General features: G+C 48.1%; 1 protein-coding gene across 1 annotated transcript; it reads left to right on the top strand.

The window, feature by feature from the left end:
* The first annotated feature begins 3770 nt into the window (after positions 1–3770).
* Positions 3771–19303, top strand: hecw2b (HECT, C2 and WW domain containing E3 ubiquitin protein ligase 2b). The gene is made up of 30 exons (XM_070855460.1): positions 3771–4167; positions 6779–6886; positions 7467–7561; positions 8568–8643; positions 8721–8890; positions 8989–9131; positions 9597–9697; positions 9855–10777; positions 10854–11001; positions 11092–11265; positions 11880–11981; positions 12201–12351; positions 12507–12610; positions 12710–12834; positions 13728–13913; positions 14143–14295; positions 14419–14521; positions 14606–14702; positions 14831–14914; positions 15151–15260; positions 15588–15708; positions 15817–15930; positions 16153–16305; positions 16408–16506; positions 16628–16757; positions 16914–17060; positions 17192–17306; positions 17434–17519; positions 17681–17793; positions 19177–19303. The coding sequence occupies exons 1-30, from the start codon at positions 3771–3773 to the stop codon at positions 19286–19288; spliced, it is 4740 nt and encodes a 1579-aa protein (XP_070711561.1). The 3' UTR covers positions 19289–19303.
* The last annotated feature ends 1168 nt before the right edge of the window (positions 19304–20471 follow it).

Genomic DNA, 20471 nt, shown 5'->3' with positions numbered 1-20471 from the left:
GGGGGTGGATTTCGCTACAGGTTGGGTATTAATAGCTCGGCCTTTTAAGTGTGGTCAGGCTGAGTGTCAAATGTAAATTAAATTGGAGTGGGCGCTAATCGAGAGGCAGTTCGTCAAATGATCTCACTGATCACCGACAGACCCGCTCCCTAATGATATCTAGATGGATGGATTCTACTCAAGTTGCATTATGGGAAATGGAAAATGTGGGAACCAGCTTTTTTTTTTAAGTTACTTGGGGCTAAAATTCAGGACATCTTGGTGTCATTTATTTTTTTTTAGCCTGTCTCTTGTTAATCCGTCGACTTAATGGAAACCCAGTATTGCTCCCAGGAGTGACCCTTTAATGATTAAATGTAGAAGAAATAAGAGGGGTGGGGGGGGTGTTCACAGAAGCGCCCACACTCTGTCCACACTGACAGTCAACAGGTACAGGTCACACTAAGAACTGTTAAACAATACTGACAAAAGTTGGGAGTTTCTTTGTATACATTTAACATTGAGTTTCAAACCAGCTGATGGAAACCTAATTTGCATTTTCCTGACACGGCAGTCCGTTGAGTAGAAGTTTGTCGGACAGCTGGATGGAAGCTCCAGCTGCAGATTGAAGCCGTGTGGCGATGCGGCAGATTAGAGAAGGCATTCTGTCAACAGCAAATCCTCCCATTCTCTGTTTTAATCTGCAGCTGGATCAAGGACGCTCACCTCCCAAGAGCTTCACGTGCATGTGTGTGTGACTTCTGAGTTTTATAAAGACGAGAGGCAGCGGTGTGTGTGTGTGTGTGTGTGTGTGTGTGTATATGCGTGTTTTAGTTTGCGTGACACTCAGGATGGAGTGTGTTGGAGTGTTTGGAGAGAGCGAGTGTGTGTGTGTGAGGGTGCTTACATTTGTTAGTACAAAGCATGTGGACGTTCAGCATCATTTTAAGAGTTTGTACGTGTGTGTGTGTGTGTGTGTGTGTGTGTGTGTGTGTGTGTGTGTGTGTGTGTGTGTGTGTAAACTCATTGGGTACAAGTGGCTTTAAACTCTGCCAGCTCTGGCCACTGCCCTGAGCTATTTATAAAACTCCATCCAGATGTGTGGGCGTGAATGTGCGTGTGGTTTAGTCAGTGTTTTGTTGTAGTGTTGTGGATTTGATGATGTGAGTACATTTCCACAGTAAAAACCTTGGAACTATCTGGAGAACTACACTGTCATCCTAACAGGAATGTAAAAAGTGTAACTACATGTGGCCACACTGCTTCTTCTACTAACTTATGCCTAATTGTTGAGTGTACACCTATAATGGGACTGACAGGAAGGACTTCTGCATCTCTTCCTGACGTTTTCCTCTAAAATATAATGAGCCTATTCATAGGCAACATTAGTGCGTAAACTGTGAGTAATTCTATGTATTTCTGTGCATACAGTTTGTCAGTATTTCCTGTGCCGTTGTTTTTCTAGTGGCTTCCAGTTCCTGTGAAGAAGAGTTTCCAAAGAGTGGTATGGTGTTCATGGAAAGAGTGTTGGGCAGGATTTAGTCAGCTTCTCTTTGACTTTTTGCTCATTGTTCACTGTCCTCTGGTGGCTTATAGACCAAACGATGAATAGCTCAACCAAGAAGATAATCACTGAATAAATCAGTAGTTGCACCTCTACTAATAGTTTTTGCTGCATGTGTCAGCAGGTAACCACCTGCTGAAATCTCAATCATATTAACTGCTTAAGGTGATAATACGTCAGTGGTGTTTACAGGTTGTTGCTCATCTCCCAAGCTGCCATAAAAATCAGCTGTGCAGGCGTTAAGTGGAGTGAAATTGTTTATTTGGGTGTCTCTGTAAACCCCTTGCTCCCCATCAGCACCCACAGCTCATTCAGAAGCATGGGAGGGAGGGTGGGGGGGGCAGTGTGCCTGTGTGTCAGAGTACATCCATCCAGTCTAACAATGGAAGGGAGGGCAGGGGGGAGGGCAGGGGGCCGATCATTAGGTCTGACGTGACTGGCGAGGGAGCCGAGACACGGTTTGGCGTGACCGCCCCTCACTATGGCAACCAAAATGTGTGTATGTGTGAGAGAGAGAGAGAGAGAGAGAGAGAGAGAGAGAGAGAGAGAGAGAGAGAGAGAGAGAGCGCAATTTGGTTAGTGAAAGACAGGAGAGGAAGAAAAGATGAAATGAGGAGAGGTGGTGTGTGTGTGTGTGTGTGTGTGTGTGTGTGTGTGTGTGTGTGTGTGTGTGTTTGAAAGGTCAACAGGATATAGTTTGATTTCTATTCATTCAGGAAGTGGAATTGAACCTGTTAACCTCTGAGTGGCTGCTGGTGGAGACGTCTTTACTCTCATTGTGTGGCTGACACACACACACACACACACACACACACACACACACGCCTATCTTTGTGTAGGTGGTATCAAAGTGACGGTAAAGAAGAGATTCAAGCTGCCAGATGCTGAATTTTGAGGGACATGTGTACAAAATGAGAGGCTATCCAGGATATATCCATGTGGTTTAGTTTAGTGGTGCATTATTGGTGGGTTATTCCCAGAAGGACAAGCAATCTGTAGATTACGTATTGTTTTATAGAAATATAAAGGAATAGTTAGACATTTTGGGAAGTACCCTTGCTGAGGGTCAGATGAGAACATCGGTATCACGCTCATGTGTGAGCGTTAACTGGGTTGATTAGCTTAGCTTAGCATGAAGTGTGTGAAAGCAGCTGGTAGCATAAATAAATGTAATGATGTTTCAAAGAATCACTGTTGATCTTTATCAAAGTACATTTTCACAGCTGCACACAAAATACTGACCATCATCCCTCTTCTTGTCCCTCGTCTTTCCCCGTCTCCCCCTCTCTCTCTCTCTCTCTCCTATAGGTCTCCAACCTCCCCTCACCCCTGTCCTCCCTGTGGATCACAGGACCGCCGTGTCATCACCCCCTCCTACTCGGACAGAGCGGCAGAAGGACTCCCGGATCGCCTCTTGACCCTAACTCCTCGCCTCTCTCTGCCCATCTCCCACCTCCATCCCTTTCCCTTGTCGTCATGGGCGCCCGGATGATTTACGAAGTCCTCTAGTGCCCTCGAGCAAGGCGCTGCCTCACATGTGTTTGTCAAAATGGACAGGTGGACGGGGATAAGTCGACAGCTTCCACACATTCACAGAGGAAACGTGACACACGTGACTGATCTGACAGACACCAGGGCGAAAAAAGACACCGTGAATGATGACTAGGGGAGCCAGGGAAGTCTGAAGTGCCTTGCCCAAGGGAACGCCAGCAGGGCCAGAGAAATGTGCAGCAGGGAGACCAGAGTCCAGCTGGTGTTCTTTTAAATCCACTTCCTTTGGATGGTGCAATTACTCCATTCAGCCACCTCCACCCCCCATACCTCCATCCTTCTCTCCACTTCTCTTCACTCCATCTTTCCAGCCATTCATTGCTTCCTCAGTGAGGTCTAGTGGGGGCGCTTTAAGCTAAAGGGCCTAAGTGTCTCCCCCCTCCTCCCCCCTCCCTCTCCCTCTGTTTTCTTTCTTTGGAACACCCACCTGGCCTCCACCATTCGCCCCTCCCTCGCAACGGCCGTCCTCCCCCCTCGCCCCCGCCCCCATTCGTCCTCCCCCTCCCCCTCCTCCTCCTCTGCCCCCTCCTCCCCCCACCACCACCATCATCATCATCACCACCACCCTCCTCATCCTCCGCCCCACTCCCACCACCATCACCACCACCAGGGCTCCTCCTCCTCGCCCCCTCGCTTCCTGCCCCCTCCCTTCTCCGCCTCCTCCTCTCCGGTAACCATGGCGATGGCCGCCACTGCCTCCACCTCTTCCTCATCCCCGTCGTCCTCATCGTCGCCCAACGGCAGCGCCAGAGAGCACCTGCTGGCGGTGCGCCGCCGCACCCCCCACAGCCGGCCGTACACGATCGGGCCTGACAACCTCCGCAGCCTGTCGGTGCAGGGCGAAGTGGGAGCCCCTGCCTCAGCGTCCACTATGTCGTCAGGGAACCAATCAGAAACAGCGGGAGTAGGGCTCCAGCGGGCCAACAGCGACACGGACCTAGTGACATCAGACAGCCGCTCGTCACTCACAGCGTCTACGTACCAGCTGACGCTCGGCCTCAGTCACCTGGTCATCTCCTGGGACATCAAGGAGGAAGTGGATGCCACCGACTGGATCGGCCTGTACCACATCGGTGAGCAAACTCAAACTCACCCCCCCCCCCCCACTGGAGCGTGCAACAGTCCACTTTGGAGGGGGACTGCAAGATCTGCGGTTTGAATTTCATGCAAGACTTTCCTGTGACACAACAAGGGCCGCACCTAGTGATGAATCTGTATTATTGATTAATCCCTCACTAAGCCTCACCTCCCCTTACTCTTGCATGACACATAAACAATTTACAGTATTAACAGTGACAGTTCACCATCATCAGTCCCTGACGTCACACAGGACAAAAAAAATCTACCTTTAAGTGGCGACCATCAATTTAATCTGTGAAAATGACAACTGTCAGTTTCATATTTTATCAGCTGTCATCGCTCTGAGTAGAGAACTCCACAGCTGGAATTGAATGTCTGCATCTGTCTCATTTTAACTTAAGACGCCTGCAAATGGGTCTTAATGTGATTAAACGTATATTAAAAAAAAAAAAAGATTTGTCCCAGACAACAAATCAGCATCCTCAGTAGCTCATTATCAACCAAGGACATAGGAATAGATCGGCGTTGTTAGCCCTATTTGACCCACACAGTCGACATGTCAGTCCTGAACATGGCTTTTTCTAAAACACACATAAATACTGATGCTGAGTAAAGAAATGCTCCTTGGATGTAATGCTGATTGACTGCTGTAGATGGTAACCTAGCTGGCTGGGCATGCTAAAATGAGCATCTTAAGTTAAAGCAGACAAACACATTATTTCATCCATTTCTTACACGTAGTTATTTTACTGATAACTAGTTCTCCAATGGGCCTCACATCTGTCCTCCGGTTGGTGCGGTAGGTTCGATAAAAATTGCTGTAGGACAGTGATATGATTGCGCTATTGAAGAGGTTGCGACTTGTAACTCATCTCCTCAAGGTTAGCGCATTACATCAGCCCCACTGCTGCTGCATTAACTGGCTAATGGATTGTGTGTGTGTGTGTGTGTGTGTGTGTGTGTGTGTTTTTGTGTATAAAGATGGGGAGAGACAGAGAGCAGGTTATCCTGATGAAAAGTGATGCTGACTCAGCGTCGGTTGCATTTAAGAGCAGTTTCTTCTCATATTACACACAGTTCTCCCCCAGCAGAGGGTGTGAGGCTGAGGGTAATCAGTCTGAGTCAAAAATCTTTGTGATTGTTTGATATTTTAAAGATTAGGATTATCATCGCCAGCATCATATTGCATTTTCTTTCCATTTTAATATTCACTTTCTAGTACCGGTCGTGTTCGCTGAGCTGCTTCCATCATAAGAGGACACTGTCCACTCATCTACGAATAAATGGGATATAATGAGTGATAAGTAGATGCTGCTGCCCTTCATCATTGATCTTTTGGCTTGTATTGTTAGCAGAGACGGGAAATTATCTCACATTAAACTCAGGCCACCATATCAGTACTAACTGTGCTGGGCTCAGTGATGCCTTGTGTTTCTCAGGCTCAGGCGTGAAAGAGAGCAGCTTAACGGGAGTCCGTGAAATACACACCATCTTACAAGAGCTAAGGTCATCTCGAACCACAGATGACTCATTGTGCGCGTGTGTGAGCGAGAGAATGAGGGCCCGCGGACAATCCTTCATGGGAGACAGAGAGATAGAGAAAGCCGATGAAAGGCGACCCCTCTAACCTCTCTGCAGCGCTTCGTGGTATTGACCCAGGTAGGGGGATTTCTGGGCTTTCTCTCCCCAGGGGCGAGCACCGTTTCCAGCCTGGCTGTCGGCCACACTCCCCCTGGAGCCACAGGAGCTCCATAACCTCGCCCTGCTGTCTGACGTGTGTGTGTGTGTGTGTGTGTCACACTTCTCGGACTGTAGTCTGTAGGTACTGTAGGCTTGGATGATTGGAGGGTTATCAGGTTAGTGTGTGTGTGTGAGGAATACATTGTTTGCTGTCACTGACAAAGGCTCAAGATTTATTGATTGTGACCTAGTGTCACAGAGGGCAATGAGTGTATATTGTGTGTGTGTGTGTGTGTGTGGCTGATGGACATCCACATTGATCCATAAAGAAGCAGGCCATTTGTCACAGTTTGCACACATAAATGTTTGATGGCTCAACAGGCACAGACGGGGATGTGGTTTATGACCTGAGGGCAAAGTTTCCCTCAGGAACCGGCAAGCTCCACGGTGGTTTGTCAATGCAACACGCTTCCTTACATCTCATGTAACCCCCCCAAAAAAAAAGATTCTAACGATGCAAAATAACAAAATAAATAAAGAGGAGCCTTTTGGTGATAGTGTGGCATCATGGGACAGTACCGTGGGTCACTGGAAATGGGCTGTCATATAGTAATTTTATGTTAGTATGGTGCCCAAGTGTTTAAAAAATGGTAACTTCCAACTGTCTGCGGTCTGTTTACATAAATCAGTCTTCAGTTTTTATGTGCTGCGGCCTTATGAAGTGAAGTCAGTAGCTCCGCCGCTGTAGTGCAGTTTCTCACCTTGCTAAACGTCCTGTTCTGTTAATTATTTTTTACAATGTCGGCCCCTCGCGTCATTAACTATTCACATCTTGCAGCCTAATTTCCAGAAGCATCTGTGTGAAACAGAAGGCAGGAACACTCAAAGGAAGAGCGTCTGAATGTAAATGTGTGCGTTTCACAGATGAGACGTGTGTGGCCAACGTGTGGGACTCCAAGAATCGAGGAGTGAACGGCACCCAGAGGGGACAGATCATCTGGAGGCTGGAGCCGGGACCCTACTTCATGGAGCGTGAGTGGACGTGGTCTTAACCTCTTAAGACCCGAGCTCTTGTTTGATATGCATTTTTTATTTCTCCTTGCTATTTGGGCTTATTGGACCCTGATAAGTATAAAACCTAAGCATCATCTTTTTACATGGTGTAGTTTTAGAGAAACATCATGTCCACATATGTGGACAATCGGTCTTCATTTCCAGAAAACACAATAAAGTCACCTTTGTGCAAAACTCTTTATTTCCACCCTGAACATAGCAGTTTTTTTTCTCCTGACTGCTTTTGCATGTATTTATAACACATACAAAACAGATTTTGAACATGTTTTGAAAATCACGGTGCAAAAAACAATATGAAATATCAACAATTTTGCCCACATACATGTCCATACGGCCCCAGCTAAGCAGAATGAACTACTATGGTAATATAACCCAAAATGTGATGTCCACGCATGTGTACGCCAGGTCTTTAGAGGATAATCAAGTTCGCGTGCCGCTAAAGGGGCATTCCGCAGATCTTGCAGAGGAAGATCAGTTGAATCATTATGGAGAAAACGGTCGTATGATGTCTTCACCTGTGTGTGTGCTCTCTCCACAGCGGAGACTAAGATCTGCTTTAAGTACTATCATGGTGTTAGTGGAGCGTTAAGGGCGACGACACCTTGTATCACCGTCAAGAACCCAGGAGTACTGGTATGTGTGTGTGTGTGTGTGTGTCATCTACATCTCCCTCTGGTCCCTAAAGTCATTCCGCCACCTCTAATCTTTCACCATCATCTCTTTATTTTCTTACTCTACCTCTATCTCCCCCCCTCTTCTTAATTTTCTCTCACATGAAGCAGTCACAACCTTAACCCTGCCGTCTGATTGGCTCCCAGAGGCCAGTGACCGTATTTATCAAGCGTTTCAGAGCAAGAAATAAATCCTGAGTGGCATTTTAGAAGAGTCCTCACCTGTTAGGAGCTGCAGAAGGAGATGTTCAGGCACAGGCGTCCTAAAGGAGGCCATTTGATGACGCTTATTAATCAGAGACACTGTTTTGCTGAAAACACAATCATTTTTGTGGTGGGGAAAATTATGATACAAGAAAGATGAAGGATATCTCAACTTAATTACAACAGCTTTAAACATAGCAGTGCTACTGTTGAGAGATGTGTTCACCAAGACTGAGTGACAATACAGAATTGCATCATTTCCCCCACCTACAGTATAGGAGACATTAAGAAGAAGAAGATTCTCCATGGAGATCTGCCCACAGAGGGTTCACAACATTATTGCTGGGTGTGCAGCATTGCAAGCTGTGACACTATTATTAGTATTTTAAAACAATGTGACAAGGATCTATATTACATAGCTTCTCTACTATTTTAATTTGCATACACATTTATCTTTAGAAGTTCAGCACAGGTGGTTTTAAGAAGAAAATCTTTATAACTTTTTCCTTTTTCTCCCAAATCACCATATTTGGCTGTATATCAGTGAGCTGAGGCGATCAGACGTGTGTTCCAGTTGAGTCAGTAAAATTTAAAGCTTGAATCAGAACTCTCAAGACTATAAGTCCTCTTCCTCTCTTATGATTCCCCCCATTTAGGTTTTCCTGGGTTTTTTTCCCACCTAGGAGTGAAGTCAGTTCACTCTAGACGTGGTAATGGTGAGCTAGCCACTCATACTGCTCACTTATTGGTTGTTTTCTCATCAGGTGGGCAGTGAAGGCCAAGTGGAGGACCAATCAGGGACTGAGCACTGTCGGAAACTAGTCAGCTTCACCCTATCAGGTGAGAGGGATGATCGAGAGGAACTGTGTTGTAGTCGTGGTCCAGTAAAACGTAAACATGTGTGTTTTCCGCCGCAGACATCCGGGCCGTGGGACTGAAAAAGGGCATGTTCTTCAACCCCGACCCCTACCTGAAGATGTCCATCCAGCCTGGGAAGAGGACCGGCCTCCCCAAGTTCACCCACCACGGCCAGGAGAGACGCTCCTCCATCATAGCCAACACCACCAACCCTGTGTGGCACGGGGAGGTCAGCACAAAGTTACACACACGTCTAGGAAAGGAATGATAGAAGTGTAATGTCCATGTCACGTAAAACAACCCATTTTACGGTTGACCCTGCTGTAGAAGTACACCTTCGTGGCTCTGATGACGGACGTGTTGGAGATCGAGGTGAAGGATAAGTTCGCCAAGAGCCGACCAATCATCAAGCGGTTTCTGGGTCAGCTGATCATCCCGGTGCAGAGACTCCTGGAGGGGCCGACAGCTGAGTGAGCGCCCCCACACACACGCACACACGGCGGCGGTGTTCGCGGACACACACATCTGCGAACGTTTTTTTGAAACAGGCTGTTCACAAAAACTGCAGCTGTAATAAGCCCTCAGACAAAGAGAGAGAGAGAAACGTCTGACCTTCAGCACTTAACAGCACTGACTCAACATAGTTCAGTCAATACCGATCAATACGTCCCAATCAGCTCATTGTTAAGGCATTGATTCGATATCGATCTACAACTGAGGACATCGTGTACATCAGTGATGTATAGTCTGTGTGCACGGTGGTTCTCACAGATGAGGCGAACTTTTGAACACATTTAGATACCTTGTTATGTATCACAGACATTGTGCACACAGTATGTAAGTGTGTGAATACCCACAGGTGTGTGTGTATTCCTCAATATGTGTTTGTTAGCTAACTAATATGTGTGTGTTTTTATGTGTGTGTGTGTGTGCAGCGATCAGCCAGTCAGCTACAGCCTGTGTCGTCGTCTCCCTACGGACCATGTGAGTGGGCAGCTTCTGTTCAGAGTGGATATCACCCCCACTGGACAAGAAGGTGTGTGTCTCTGTGTGTGTTTGAGCTAATGCAAATGAGCAATGTGCACATGAATTAGCGGCTATTAGTGTTCACACGACATACTCACTCTGTGCCTCTCCCCATTCTCAATCTTCTCCTATCCGCCGCCCCCCCTCCCCCATCATCTTTCTGTCAGAAGCCTTCCCAGACACTGTGGGAACCATCATGGGTGGAGCAGTGAATGGTGACCCTGGCAGCCCCTCTGACGACGAAGACCTCCCTCACCCGTCCTCATCCTCGCGCGTCACGTGCGGACCTTCTCCCACAGGCTCCGACGAGGGCTCCCTGTTAGTCAACGGTGCTTGTTACTATGGCGACGACAGTGTGTGGCAAGAGCCCGGGCAGATAGGGGAGGAGGATCTGCTTCCCGTGGCTATGGGCGGTCACACCCACCGGCAGGTCTCACTCAACGACTATCTGGATGCCATTGAAGCTCCCAGGAGCCCCGGGGACCGGCCTCTGGTGGGGCCTTCGCCCAAACTCCGTTCCAGCTTCCCAACGGACACGCGGCTCAACGCCATGCTGCACATAGACTCCGATGAGGATGAGGATGGGGCGCAGCACAGGGAGCAATCACAGGAGGCGAGGACGCAGCAGAGCACGGACGTACAGAGGAGATCACCTACGTCTGAGTCCCCGCAGGGAGTTGAGAGTTCAAAAGTGGATCCACAGGGGCAGACTGGAGGTGGGGCTGGGTCTGAAGCCACAACAGAGACAGGTTCCTGTGCCGGTACTCAGCCTGGAACTGAGCCTGCAGGGGCTGAATCTGCAGCTGGAGCTGCCAAAGATGCAGCAGGAGTCCAAACTCAGGCCGGACCATCAACTGCTGCTGAGGGCGTAGCTGCGACCACTGAGGCTGCTGCAGCGGCGGACGAGGTGATGCAAGACTCCAGAGAAACCTCAGCAGCTCCCAGCTCATCTCAGGCATCGGGGGCCAAGGCAGCTGCAGCCACCAGGCCGGGGGAGTCCGCTGGGGAGTGCACCTGTCAGGAGCAGAGCAGCAGGACAAACCAGGAAGTACCGTGCAATTCCTCGCTTACGCTCCTTTCACCCATTCAGGTGAGCAGCTGGTTAGATGGCTTTTGCTAGATGTCAGGTATGAAGAGCTTTTTAAAAAGATCTCTCCTCTCCCCAGGAGGTGGAGACAAGACAAGAAGTGGCTCCAAAGGCAGAGGAGGAAGGGGCGGAGTCATCGAGCAGCGAGGCGAACGGGCCAATAGTAGCAGCTGCTCCTCAAACCAGCAGCAACGTAGCGGACCAAGATGGAAGGACCTCTGAAGCCGGTAGGTGGCTAACGCTTTCGTTGACGAGGCAGAGAACAGCGTCTCATTCTGCTGCTGTAACCCACCTCCTGCACTGCGTGCTGATTACAGGAGCGAGAGCCAGCGGTGAGGAGGGGCAGGAGGAGCGGGAGGAGGAGGAGGAGGGAGGGGAGGTGTGGAGGAGGAGGCGCTCCATGCAGGCCTCGGGAGGTGTGGCCCAAAACCAGGAGGTGTGCGGGGCCAGAGAGTGTCAGGCGAGGCCAGCAGGCGCAGAGAGAGAGACAGGTGAGATTCATTCAAGTAAAAACTGAAAAAATGAAAACGTTTTTAAAAATTTTATAGCAACACTCACTCATGTCCACACGTTCTTACCTCCTGCTCAGCTTCACTCCTCTAGAAGGTGCTACTGAGCAGCTCTATAGGAGCAGATAGAGGTTATTTCCCTGCTGCAGCCACTTCTCTTTAACTCAGACTGTGTTCTCATATTAACTGAGAAAGTCACACAGGTTGATACCACCACTAGCATTTATTGCACGCTGCCACAAATCTAATATAAGAGGGTCGCTCCCCCATACAAAATCTGCACCGGCATCTCTCCGCGTCAGAGGACTGACCGGAGCATTATCCAGATCAGAGCAAGTTTTCTGCAGCCGCCAAAAAGCTGCAGGATTACAGAGAGAACAGTTGGGCTCATTTAACCTGTCGACACATTAGATAACAGTAAGTAACAGTGCTGTGTGTGAGGGGAGATCAGCTCTTCCTCCCAAGGTCTCATGTTTATCTCTTTGTCTGATGTTTTTAAGAGATGCGAAAATGCTTCTGATGACATCATATGTTGTGTGTGTGCGTGTGTGTGTGTGTGTGTGTGTGTGTGTGTGTGTGTGTGTGTGTGTGTGCAGGTACCACAGCTCAGGTCAATGGCCACCAGTCTGTTCGCTCCCTGCCATCTGTCCGCCATGACATCAGTCGTTACCAGAGAGTGGACGAGCCACTACCGCCTAGTGAGTGTGTGTGTGTGTGTGTGTGTGTGTGTGTATGCATGTGTGTGTGAACTACAGTAAATTACAATTTAAACTGAGGAAATGTGAGACAGAAAAAGACTTGAAAGCTTTGCCCCTGTGCATTTTCATCTTCAGCACGGCCTTCTTATTGTGTGTGCTCTTATTTCTGTGTGTGTGTGTGTGTGTGTGTGTGTGTGTGTGTGTGTGTGTGTGTACCAGACTGGGAGGCCCGTATCGACAGCCATGGTCGGATCTTTTACGTGGATCACGTGAACAGAACCACAACGTGGCAGCGTCCCACCGCTCCACCCGCCCCGCAGACACTCCAGAGGTCCAGCTCCATACAGCAGATGGAGCAGCTGAACCGCAGGTCAGAACACACACACACACACACACACACACAGATACTGTATGATCAGCATCAAACTGTAAATACAAGCAGCAAAATTACAAGATGTAGTTTAATGTTTTTCCGCTTTTCCCATTGCTTTACTTCAACACACACATACACACACACTTTTTTAGGTATCAAAGTATACGCAGGACGATAACCAATGACAGCAGACCTGAGGAGCAACCAGCCAATGAGCTGCCGCCAGACGAGACTGACATGCACCCCTCCATCCCAGGTAATCCTCTCACCGCAGTGCATTCTGGTCTATGGAGTCTGTAAAGCCTGGAGCCTTGTGCGTGTTTTCTGACTGTGCATGTGTGTGTGTGTGTTGCAGAGCTGCGTAGGGACAACAGCGTGGCTCAGTCCAGTTCCAGGTCCCGCCTCACCCTGCTGCTCCAGTCCCCCAGCGCAAAGTTCCTCACCAGCCCCGACTTCTTCACTGTGCTGCATTCGAACCCTGTACGGACACTCGCTTTCTTCTTCTCTCTCTTCTGTCTTTCAGCCACTCCCTCTCTCCTCCTCCTCCTAATAGACCACTCGCTGCTGTTGGCCTCCTCTTCAGCCTTGATTGACAACATACTGATTAAGGGACTGTATGAAAGTTATTTGGGGGGTCAGAAAGAGGGCTGTGATGTGTTTTTTCTCTGTGCTGTATGGAATATGGAGGGTAGTAGAGAGCTGTTTCTTTTCTCCTAATCCCACATTTATATATGTCTAAAGAGATTTATTATAAAAATAACAACAGAAAAATCAAATACCTATTTCAAAAATAATGCCCTTTGTGGAAACCTTTGGATAAAACTTTACACACGGCAATCAAAAAATATGTTGTTGCAAGTTACTGTAAGTGTTTTTTTTTTTAATTCAAATCCAAAAGTTTTGGATTCAAATGTTGTGCAAAACCTTTGAATTCAGAACTTAGTGATTTGCAATCCAAAACGTGTTGATTTCTGAAATCAAACTATTTAATTTGCACAAACACAGTTTTAATCCCAACTTTATTTTACATGTGATAAATCATTTTTTGACTTGCACCGAAGAAAGTGCACCGCCAGTGCAGGTATAATAGAGCGGTTGGAATATTCGCCATTTTGTTGTGTTTGCCGAAATCCTTTTATGAAGGGTGGGGTGGTGGGGGTAGGTTACGAAGAGCACACCGTTATTTTTCTTACAGTCCCTTGCTCATAAAACCCAAAGCACCTACATAATAATGATAGTGGGTAATAATTACATTGGGAGAACCTCTCTGCTTTCTATGGTGGATGTCTTACCTCCCTGCTTTCTGTGCTTCCTCCTCCCTCCCTCCTGCGTCTCTCGCTTCTCTCTCCGTCCCTCGCCGTCTCCCCCCTCAGAGTGCCTACCGCATGTTCACAACCAACACGTGTCTGAAGCATATGATCAGTAAGGTTCGTCGGGATGCTCACCACTTTGAGCGCTACCAGCACAACAGGGACCTGGTGGCCTTCCTCAACATGTTCGCCAACAAACAGCTGGAGCTGCCCAGAGGCTGGGAGATGAAGCACGACCACACCGGCAAGGTGGGCGTCTCCGAGTCTGTGTTCTGGTAGCTCACGGGCCGCAGTGCAGTGTGGTTTTATCTGAGAGTAGAAAACATCATTTTCATGTTAATTTGTCAATATTGGGAGAGATTATACTTTACTACTGATAGATAGATAAATAGATAGATGTAGTAATACCTACAAATGACAAATTTGCTCCACTCAGTCCACTGAAGCTTGTTTCCTGTCTGTGTTTGGACACATGCAGCCTTTCTTCGTGGACCATAATTGCCGAGCCACCACTTTCATCGACCCCCGGCTGCCTCTCCAGAGCACTCGGCCCCCGAGCCTCCTCGCTCACCGCCAACACCTGACCCGCCAACGCAGCCACAGTGCAGGGGAGGTCAGCCCACGACGACTGGTAAAACACACTCACACACACACACACACACAGGTGCTTTAGGTGCTGCATGTAGCTGATAATCTCATCCAGGTCATTTACAGCGGACTGAGGCTTTAACAGGATGTGCTTGTTGCTCTGTAGGTGGGTGAGGACCATCGTCACGCCGGGCCACCCGTCCTGCCGCGGCCTTCCAGCACCTTCACTTCTGCCAACAGGGGTCAGTGCCAAGACGTCGTGCCAGTGGGTCAGTGGCACAAACACACACAGACCGCCCTTCTAAAGTTCTCACATGTGACCCATGTCTGACCTGTATCCGCTCTTCTTCTAGCGTACAACGACAAGATCGTGGCGTTTCTTCGACAGCCAAACATCTTTGAGATCCTGCAGGAGAGACAGCCGGACCTCAGCCGGAACCACTCACTCAGGTGCACACACAAGCGCACACACACACACACACACCCAGGGAACTGAGTACAGAGCGCTGCGTTTATGTCTGCAGCTTCCTTATGAAGCAGAGCTACACTCACCGGCATCTCCGTTGCTATGACAACAGGGAGAAGGTGCAGCTGATCCGCACGGACGGAGGGTCAGGCTTGGCCAGGCTGTCAGGTGACGCCGACCTCGTCATGCTGCTGAGGTGACACCTCTTTTCTTCTTTCCTTCCCTCCCTCGTCTTTGCTTCCTTCTCTCACTTCCACATCTATTTCCCTTCCATGTCTTGTTATAGCAGCTGTTCATCACTTTCCCTGTTTGCTTCCTCGTTCCTTCCTAAATGTATTTCCTGCCTTTTAACTCAAGTCACTCTATTGAATTAATTCAATCTCTTCCTCGCTCTGTCTCTCCACCTCCCCTCCCCCTCTCTGTCCTCTGCAGCCTGTTTGAAGATGAAGTAATGTCCTACGTGCCTCCTCACGCCTTACTTCACCCCAGCTACTGCCAGTCACCTCGGGGATCCCCTGTGTCCTCCCCACAGAACTCACCTGGTACGAGTCACACTCATACAGTAAAGATTAAAAGTGTGTTTGTGGTTATTGATTATTAAAAATGATTGTTATTTGCAGTACATCTGTTTTACCAATAGATGGCAATGTACAGTTAATAATATGACGCTTCATTGCTACCCATAGAGAACTGTGGCTTATTTCTTGTAAAGCAGTTAAATCTGTGACTGATTTAACTAAAGAGAGGCAGGGACAGGAAAGCACAAACAAATAACACATAAAATAACCCCTGGAGTGCACAGAGCTGTGCAGATTGCTGACACATGCCAACACAGTGAAGGAGAACTTGTTTTCCCTCTGCCTCTGTAGGGACTCAGCGAGCTAATGCCAGAGCACCGGCACCGTACAAGAGAGACTTTGAAGCCAAACTGCGCAACTTCTACAGGAAACTGGAAACTAAAGGCTACGGTCAAGGACCGGGGAAGCTAAAGTAGGTGCACTGTGTTTGTCAGGAAGAGAGCAAGTGTTCTTTTCTGTATTTCTATTCACACGTGTGTCTGTCTTCTCTCTTGGGTGTGTGTGTGTGTGTGTGTAACAGGTTGATCATCCGCCGTGACCACCTGCTGGAAGATGCCTTCAATCAGATCATGTGCTACTCCCGTAAAGACCTGCAGCGCAGCAAGCTCTACGTCAGCTTCGTCGGGGAGGAGGGGTGAGTCTGCGGGAGGGGGGGGAGAGCAACAAGCATGAAACATAACACGTGTGCATGTTATTCTTCTTCTTTCCATCTATGGTGGTCTATGTCTATGTCTATATATGATGTCTTGGTATTTTAACCTTTTTTCATCTTCACAACAGACTAATCTGTTTTGGATGATGCCGTGTGTGTGTGTGTGTGTGTGTGTGTGTGTGTGTGTGTGTGTGTGTGTTGCAGGTTGGACTACAGCGGGCCTTCCAGAGAGTTCTTCTTCTTGGTTTCCAGGGAGCTGTTCAACCCATATTATGGTCTGTTTGAGTACTCCGCCAACGACACCTACACCGTCCAGATCAGCCCCATGTCCGCCTTCGTAGACAATCATCACGAATGGTGAGGTTCGCCGTACAAGAGGCGATGTTGAAGTTCAGATGCGATCTTGAGCATCCTGATTACTCTTCTGTGTGTTAATGTGTGTGTGTGTGTGTGTTTCAGGTTCCGGTTCAGTGGTCGTATTCTGGGTTTGGCTCTGATCCATCAGTACCTGCTGGATGCCTTCTTCACCAGACCCTTCTATAAAGGCCTACTGCGCATGTACGTACAATACATGGACATGTGTGCACAGACATATTTTTAAACTCATTTTAACCTTAAGTCGGATATGAGAGTACACACACACACACACACACTCTTACTGTCATTTCCCACCGTGCAGCCCTTGTGACCTGAGTGACCTGGAGTATCTGGATGAGGAGTTTCACCAGTCTCTTCAGTGGATGAAGGACAACGACATAGAAGACATGCTGGACCTCACATTCACCGTCAACGAAGAAGTCTTCGGACAGGTTAGACTCTGAGTGTGTGTGTGTGTGTGTGTGTGTGTGCATGTCCAAAATGTATTTAATGCAGCAGAGAGAGAGAGAGAGAGGATTGAGATTAGTATGAAAAGTTTTGCTTCCTGTTGATGGGGGAAAAACAGATCGATCCGTGTGTTCCCACAGATAACAGAGCGAGAGCTGAAGCCTGGTGGAGCCAACATCCCTGTCTCTGAGAAGAACAAGAAGGAATATATAGAGCGGATGGTGAAGTGGAGGATAGAGAGAGGAGTGGTGCAGCAGACTGAAAGCCTGGTCCGAGGTTTCTACGAGGCATGGCTTAAATAATCTAACTTTCTTATATATATATATAACACTTATTTATTCATCCTTAATTATTTAGCTCCTGATATGTTGACTGTGGTAAACTGACTCATATTTGTGTGTGTGTGTGTGTTTTCCAGGTGGTGGATGCCAGGCTGGTGTCGGTGTTTGATGCCAGGGAGCTGGAGCTAGTGATCGCCGGCACAGCTGAGATCGACTTATCAGACTGGAGGAACAACACGGAGTACAGAGGAGGTATGTTTCATTTTGTCTGCCTCTCCTTTGTCTTGGTGTTCTTCTTTATCATTCCGTCGAGCTCTTGTCGCTCACCGCCATTGTGATCCCGTCGCCGTGGTTACGTGACATGATGTGTTATGTTTAGGTTACCACGACAACCATATTGTGATCCGGTGGTTCTGGGCTGCGGTGGAGAGGTTCAACAATGAACAGAGACTACGGCTCCTGCAGGTGTGTGTGTGTGTGTGTGTGTGTGTGTGTGTGTGTGTGTGTGTGTGTGTGTGTGTGTGTGTTATCTAATAGGTAAGGTAAAATATTGATATTTACCACCTCTGTCTTCTTCTGGTTTGCCTCCCTCTTCCTCATCCTCTGCCCCTCCTCTGCCTCTTCAGTTTGTGACCGGGACATCCAGCATCCCTTACGAGGGCTTCGCCTCCCTGCGGGGCAGCAACGGCCCCCGCAGGTTCTGTGTGGAGAAGTGGGGGAAGGTCACCTCCCTGCCCAGGTAAAGACAGGAAGCACCTGCAGCACGGACCACGTCGGGGTTTCATTTTGGTCACAGCTTCACGCTGCCATGATTTTTACCGCGATCCTAGAATCTGATTGTGTGCTGGACTTCTTCTTGGAAGAGTTATTCTCCCACTTTAGTTTTTTTAGTCTCGTTTCCTCTCCTGCTCCATTAGATATGTGTGAAAATGCTCCGCTCAGATTTGGCTCCCCCTTATGATGCCATAAGAAGAACCAAGGAGACTTTATTGTCACATGCTCAGCAGTTACATGAAGCAGTCATTCTTGTGTCTCTGGTTCCCTGTAACACTGCTAACAGTATCATTAAAGAAAAACACACCAGCAAGTAAGTAATAGAAAATAGGTATATACAACTAAAAAAAAAAAATAATACTAATAATAAAGAAAATAAAAGAAAATGTAGAGCTAAATAGATAAATAGAGATTATGGGCAGTTTAAAAGTCTTATGGCCTGGGGGATGAAACTGTCTCTGAGCCTCTGAGACGGCCAGATGGCAGCAGGCAGAACAGTTTGTGGCTGGAGTGATAAGAGTCCTTGATGATACTGGTGGCCTTCCTCCTACACTGCTGGGTGTAGAGGTCCTCCGTGGATGGCAGCATCGTCCTGGTGATGTGCTGTGCAGTCTTCACCACCCTCTGTATAGCCTTACGGTTGAGGGCGGTGCAACTGCCGTACCAGGAGGTGATGCAGCCGGTCAGGATGCTCTCAACGGTGCAGCTGTAGAAGCTGCAGAGGATCCTGGAGTCCACGTTGAGCCTCCGCAGCCTGCGGACGAAGAAGAGCCGCTGTCTCGCTGGCTTGGTGATGACGTCAGTGTGGTGAGACCAGGTCGAGTCCTCGCTGATGTGAACCCCCAGGAACCTGAAGCTGCTGACTCTCTCCACCGTAGACCCGTTGATGAAGAGGGGGGCGTGTTCCTCTCTCTGTTTCTTCCTGTAGTCCACGATCAGCTCCTTTGTTTTGCTGACGTTGAGATGGAGGCTGTTGTCCTGGCACCGAGATGTCAGGGCTCTGACCTCCTCTCTGTAGGCCGTCTCGTTGCTGCCAGTGATCAGGCCAATGGCGGTCGTGTCGTCAGCAAATTTGATGATGGTGTTGGAGCTGTGGGTGGCCACATTGTGAACATTAAACCATGTAAACATCCAAGTATGGACCTAGAAATGAGAACAATACAACACATTTAAGTATTAAAGCTGTTAATTGCTTAGGTTTAGGAGTTCCCACTATTTCCTGTCTTTGTGCTGAGCACAAGTGAGTGTCTGTGTCTAACATCACTTCCTGTGGTCTCTCTCTCTCTCTCTCTCTCTCTCTCTCTCTCTCTCTCTCTCTCTCTCTCTCTCTCTCTCTCTCTCTCTACAGAGCTCATACCTGTTTCAACAGGCTGGACCTGCCGCCGTACCCGTCCTTCTCAATGCTGTATGAGAAGATGCTGACTGCCGTGGAGGAGACCAGCACCTTTGGGCTGGAATGAGACCCTCGTCTGTCCACCCACCCAGTCCTCAGCTCCCATCAGGCTGCCCCTCAAGGACTGCTGCTGCTGCTGCTGCTGCTGCTGCTGCTGCTGCTGCTGGTAATGAAGAGAGGCTGCCATGATCGAAGCTGGAAAAGGGTGCAAAAAGCTGGATTTCAAGTCCGAATTCTGGTTTGTGTTTGATTTATAATGGGCTGTATTTTCTAAGAGAGGCTGATGAGACCTTCGAACCAGGAAGCTGCACTCTGACCTTCTGAAATGGCCCTTTTACAGAGATAAACCCTTTTTTTTTGTTGCACCTGCACGAATTTCGCACCTACTTAGTAACACACGCTTTCACGTGCGTGATGTGACGTATGAAGACCGTCACCGCCTTTGGGACCAGGATCACAGCTGCCAGGATCTGACTGGGATGTGTGTTTTTTTTTTTTTGTGTGTTTTTTTTTCACTTTCTCTTTGATACAATGAGGTTAAAGTTTAAGATTTACACATTAGAGAAGAAGCAACCACTGCCTTCACTGCAAAAGCTGAGTGGACTCTTTTATTCCAGTTTGGATGGACCTCAAAGGATCATTATGGCCCATCCAGAACTGTGAGCGGTCAGCGACGCCCTCACTGGTAAAACAGCGTCTCCTTGTGGCCTGTTGTAGTAACTGCACTCGTGTAGGTGCAGGATTTGTCTCTCAAAGCCTTTCCAGGACCGCCTGAGGTAACTTTTGGTAAAACGTGGGGGATTTTCCAGTGGACTCCTGCAGCTGATTCTGGAGACCCCAAACAGAAGCTTTGGTATTGTTGTTACAGTATTTTCATGGCCAAGAAAAAGTGATTTTCTAATGATGTGGCAGTGACATGTTGTGATTTGAATGTAACTAACTTCATGATATAGATTGTGTGGAGAGTGATTTTGTACCAGATCTGGATCAACTGAAAAAAAAGATACTTGGCCACCACTTACTTAGTAAGAATTTGTTGATGCGTAAATTAAGTTACATACAGTGTGTAACCATATCCATTGACTTTGATTGTATTTGATTTGAAACTAGCTTTGATCCAGGTCTATTTTCTCAAGTTTGATAAGAGTAGTCTACACTCAAGAGGTGTAAACTGTATATCCAAATAGACGAAGCAAATTAAACATCCACACACCAGTGGTGGAACATTTCCCATGGGGTGACTAAGGGTT

This window comes from Pempheris klunzingeri, chromosome 24 (assembly GCF_042242105.1).
Source record: "Pempheris klunzingeri isolate RE-2024b chromosome 24, fPemKlu1.hap1, whole genome shotgun sequence".
Classification (NCBI taxonomy): domain Eukaryota; kingdom Metazoa; phylum Chordata; class Actinopteri; order Acropomatiformes; family Pempheridae; genus Pempheris; species Pempheris klunzingeri.
The sequence above is the reverse complement of the archived record's forward strand: the minus strand, read 5'-3'. Positions and strand labels throughout refer to the sequence as shown.

Excerpts from the sequence above, each read along its gene's own strand:
- hecw2b (XM_070855460.1), top strand. The coding sequence starts at position 3,771 with ATGGCGATGGCCGCCACTGCCTCCACCTCTTCCTCATCCCCGTCGTCC. Across the intron at positions 14,915-15,150 it reads GACCTCGTCATGCTGCTGAG|CCTGTTTGAAGATGAAGTAA; the intron begins GTGACACCTCTT and ends TGTCCTCTGCAG. Across the intron at positions 15,709-15,816 it reads CAAGGACCGGGGAAGCTAAA|GTTGATCATCCGCCGTGACC; the intron begins GTAGGTGCACTG and ends TGTGTGTAACAG.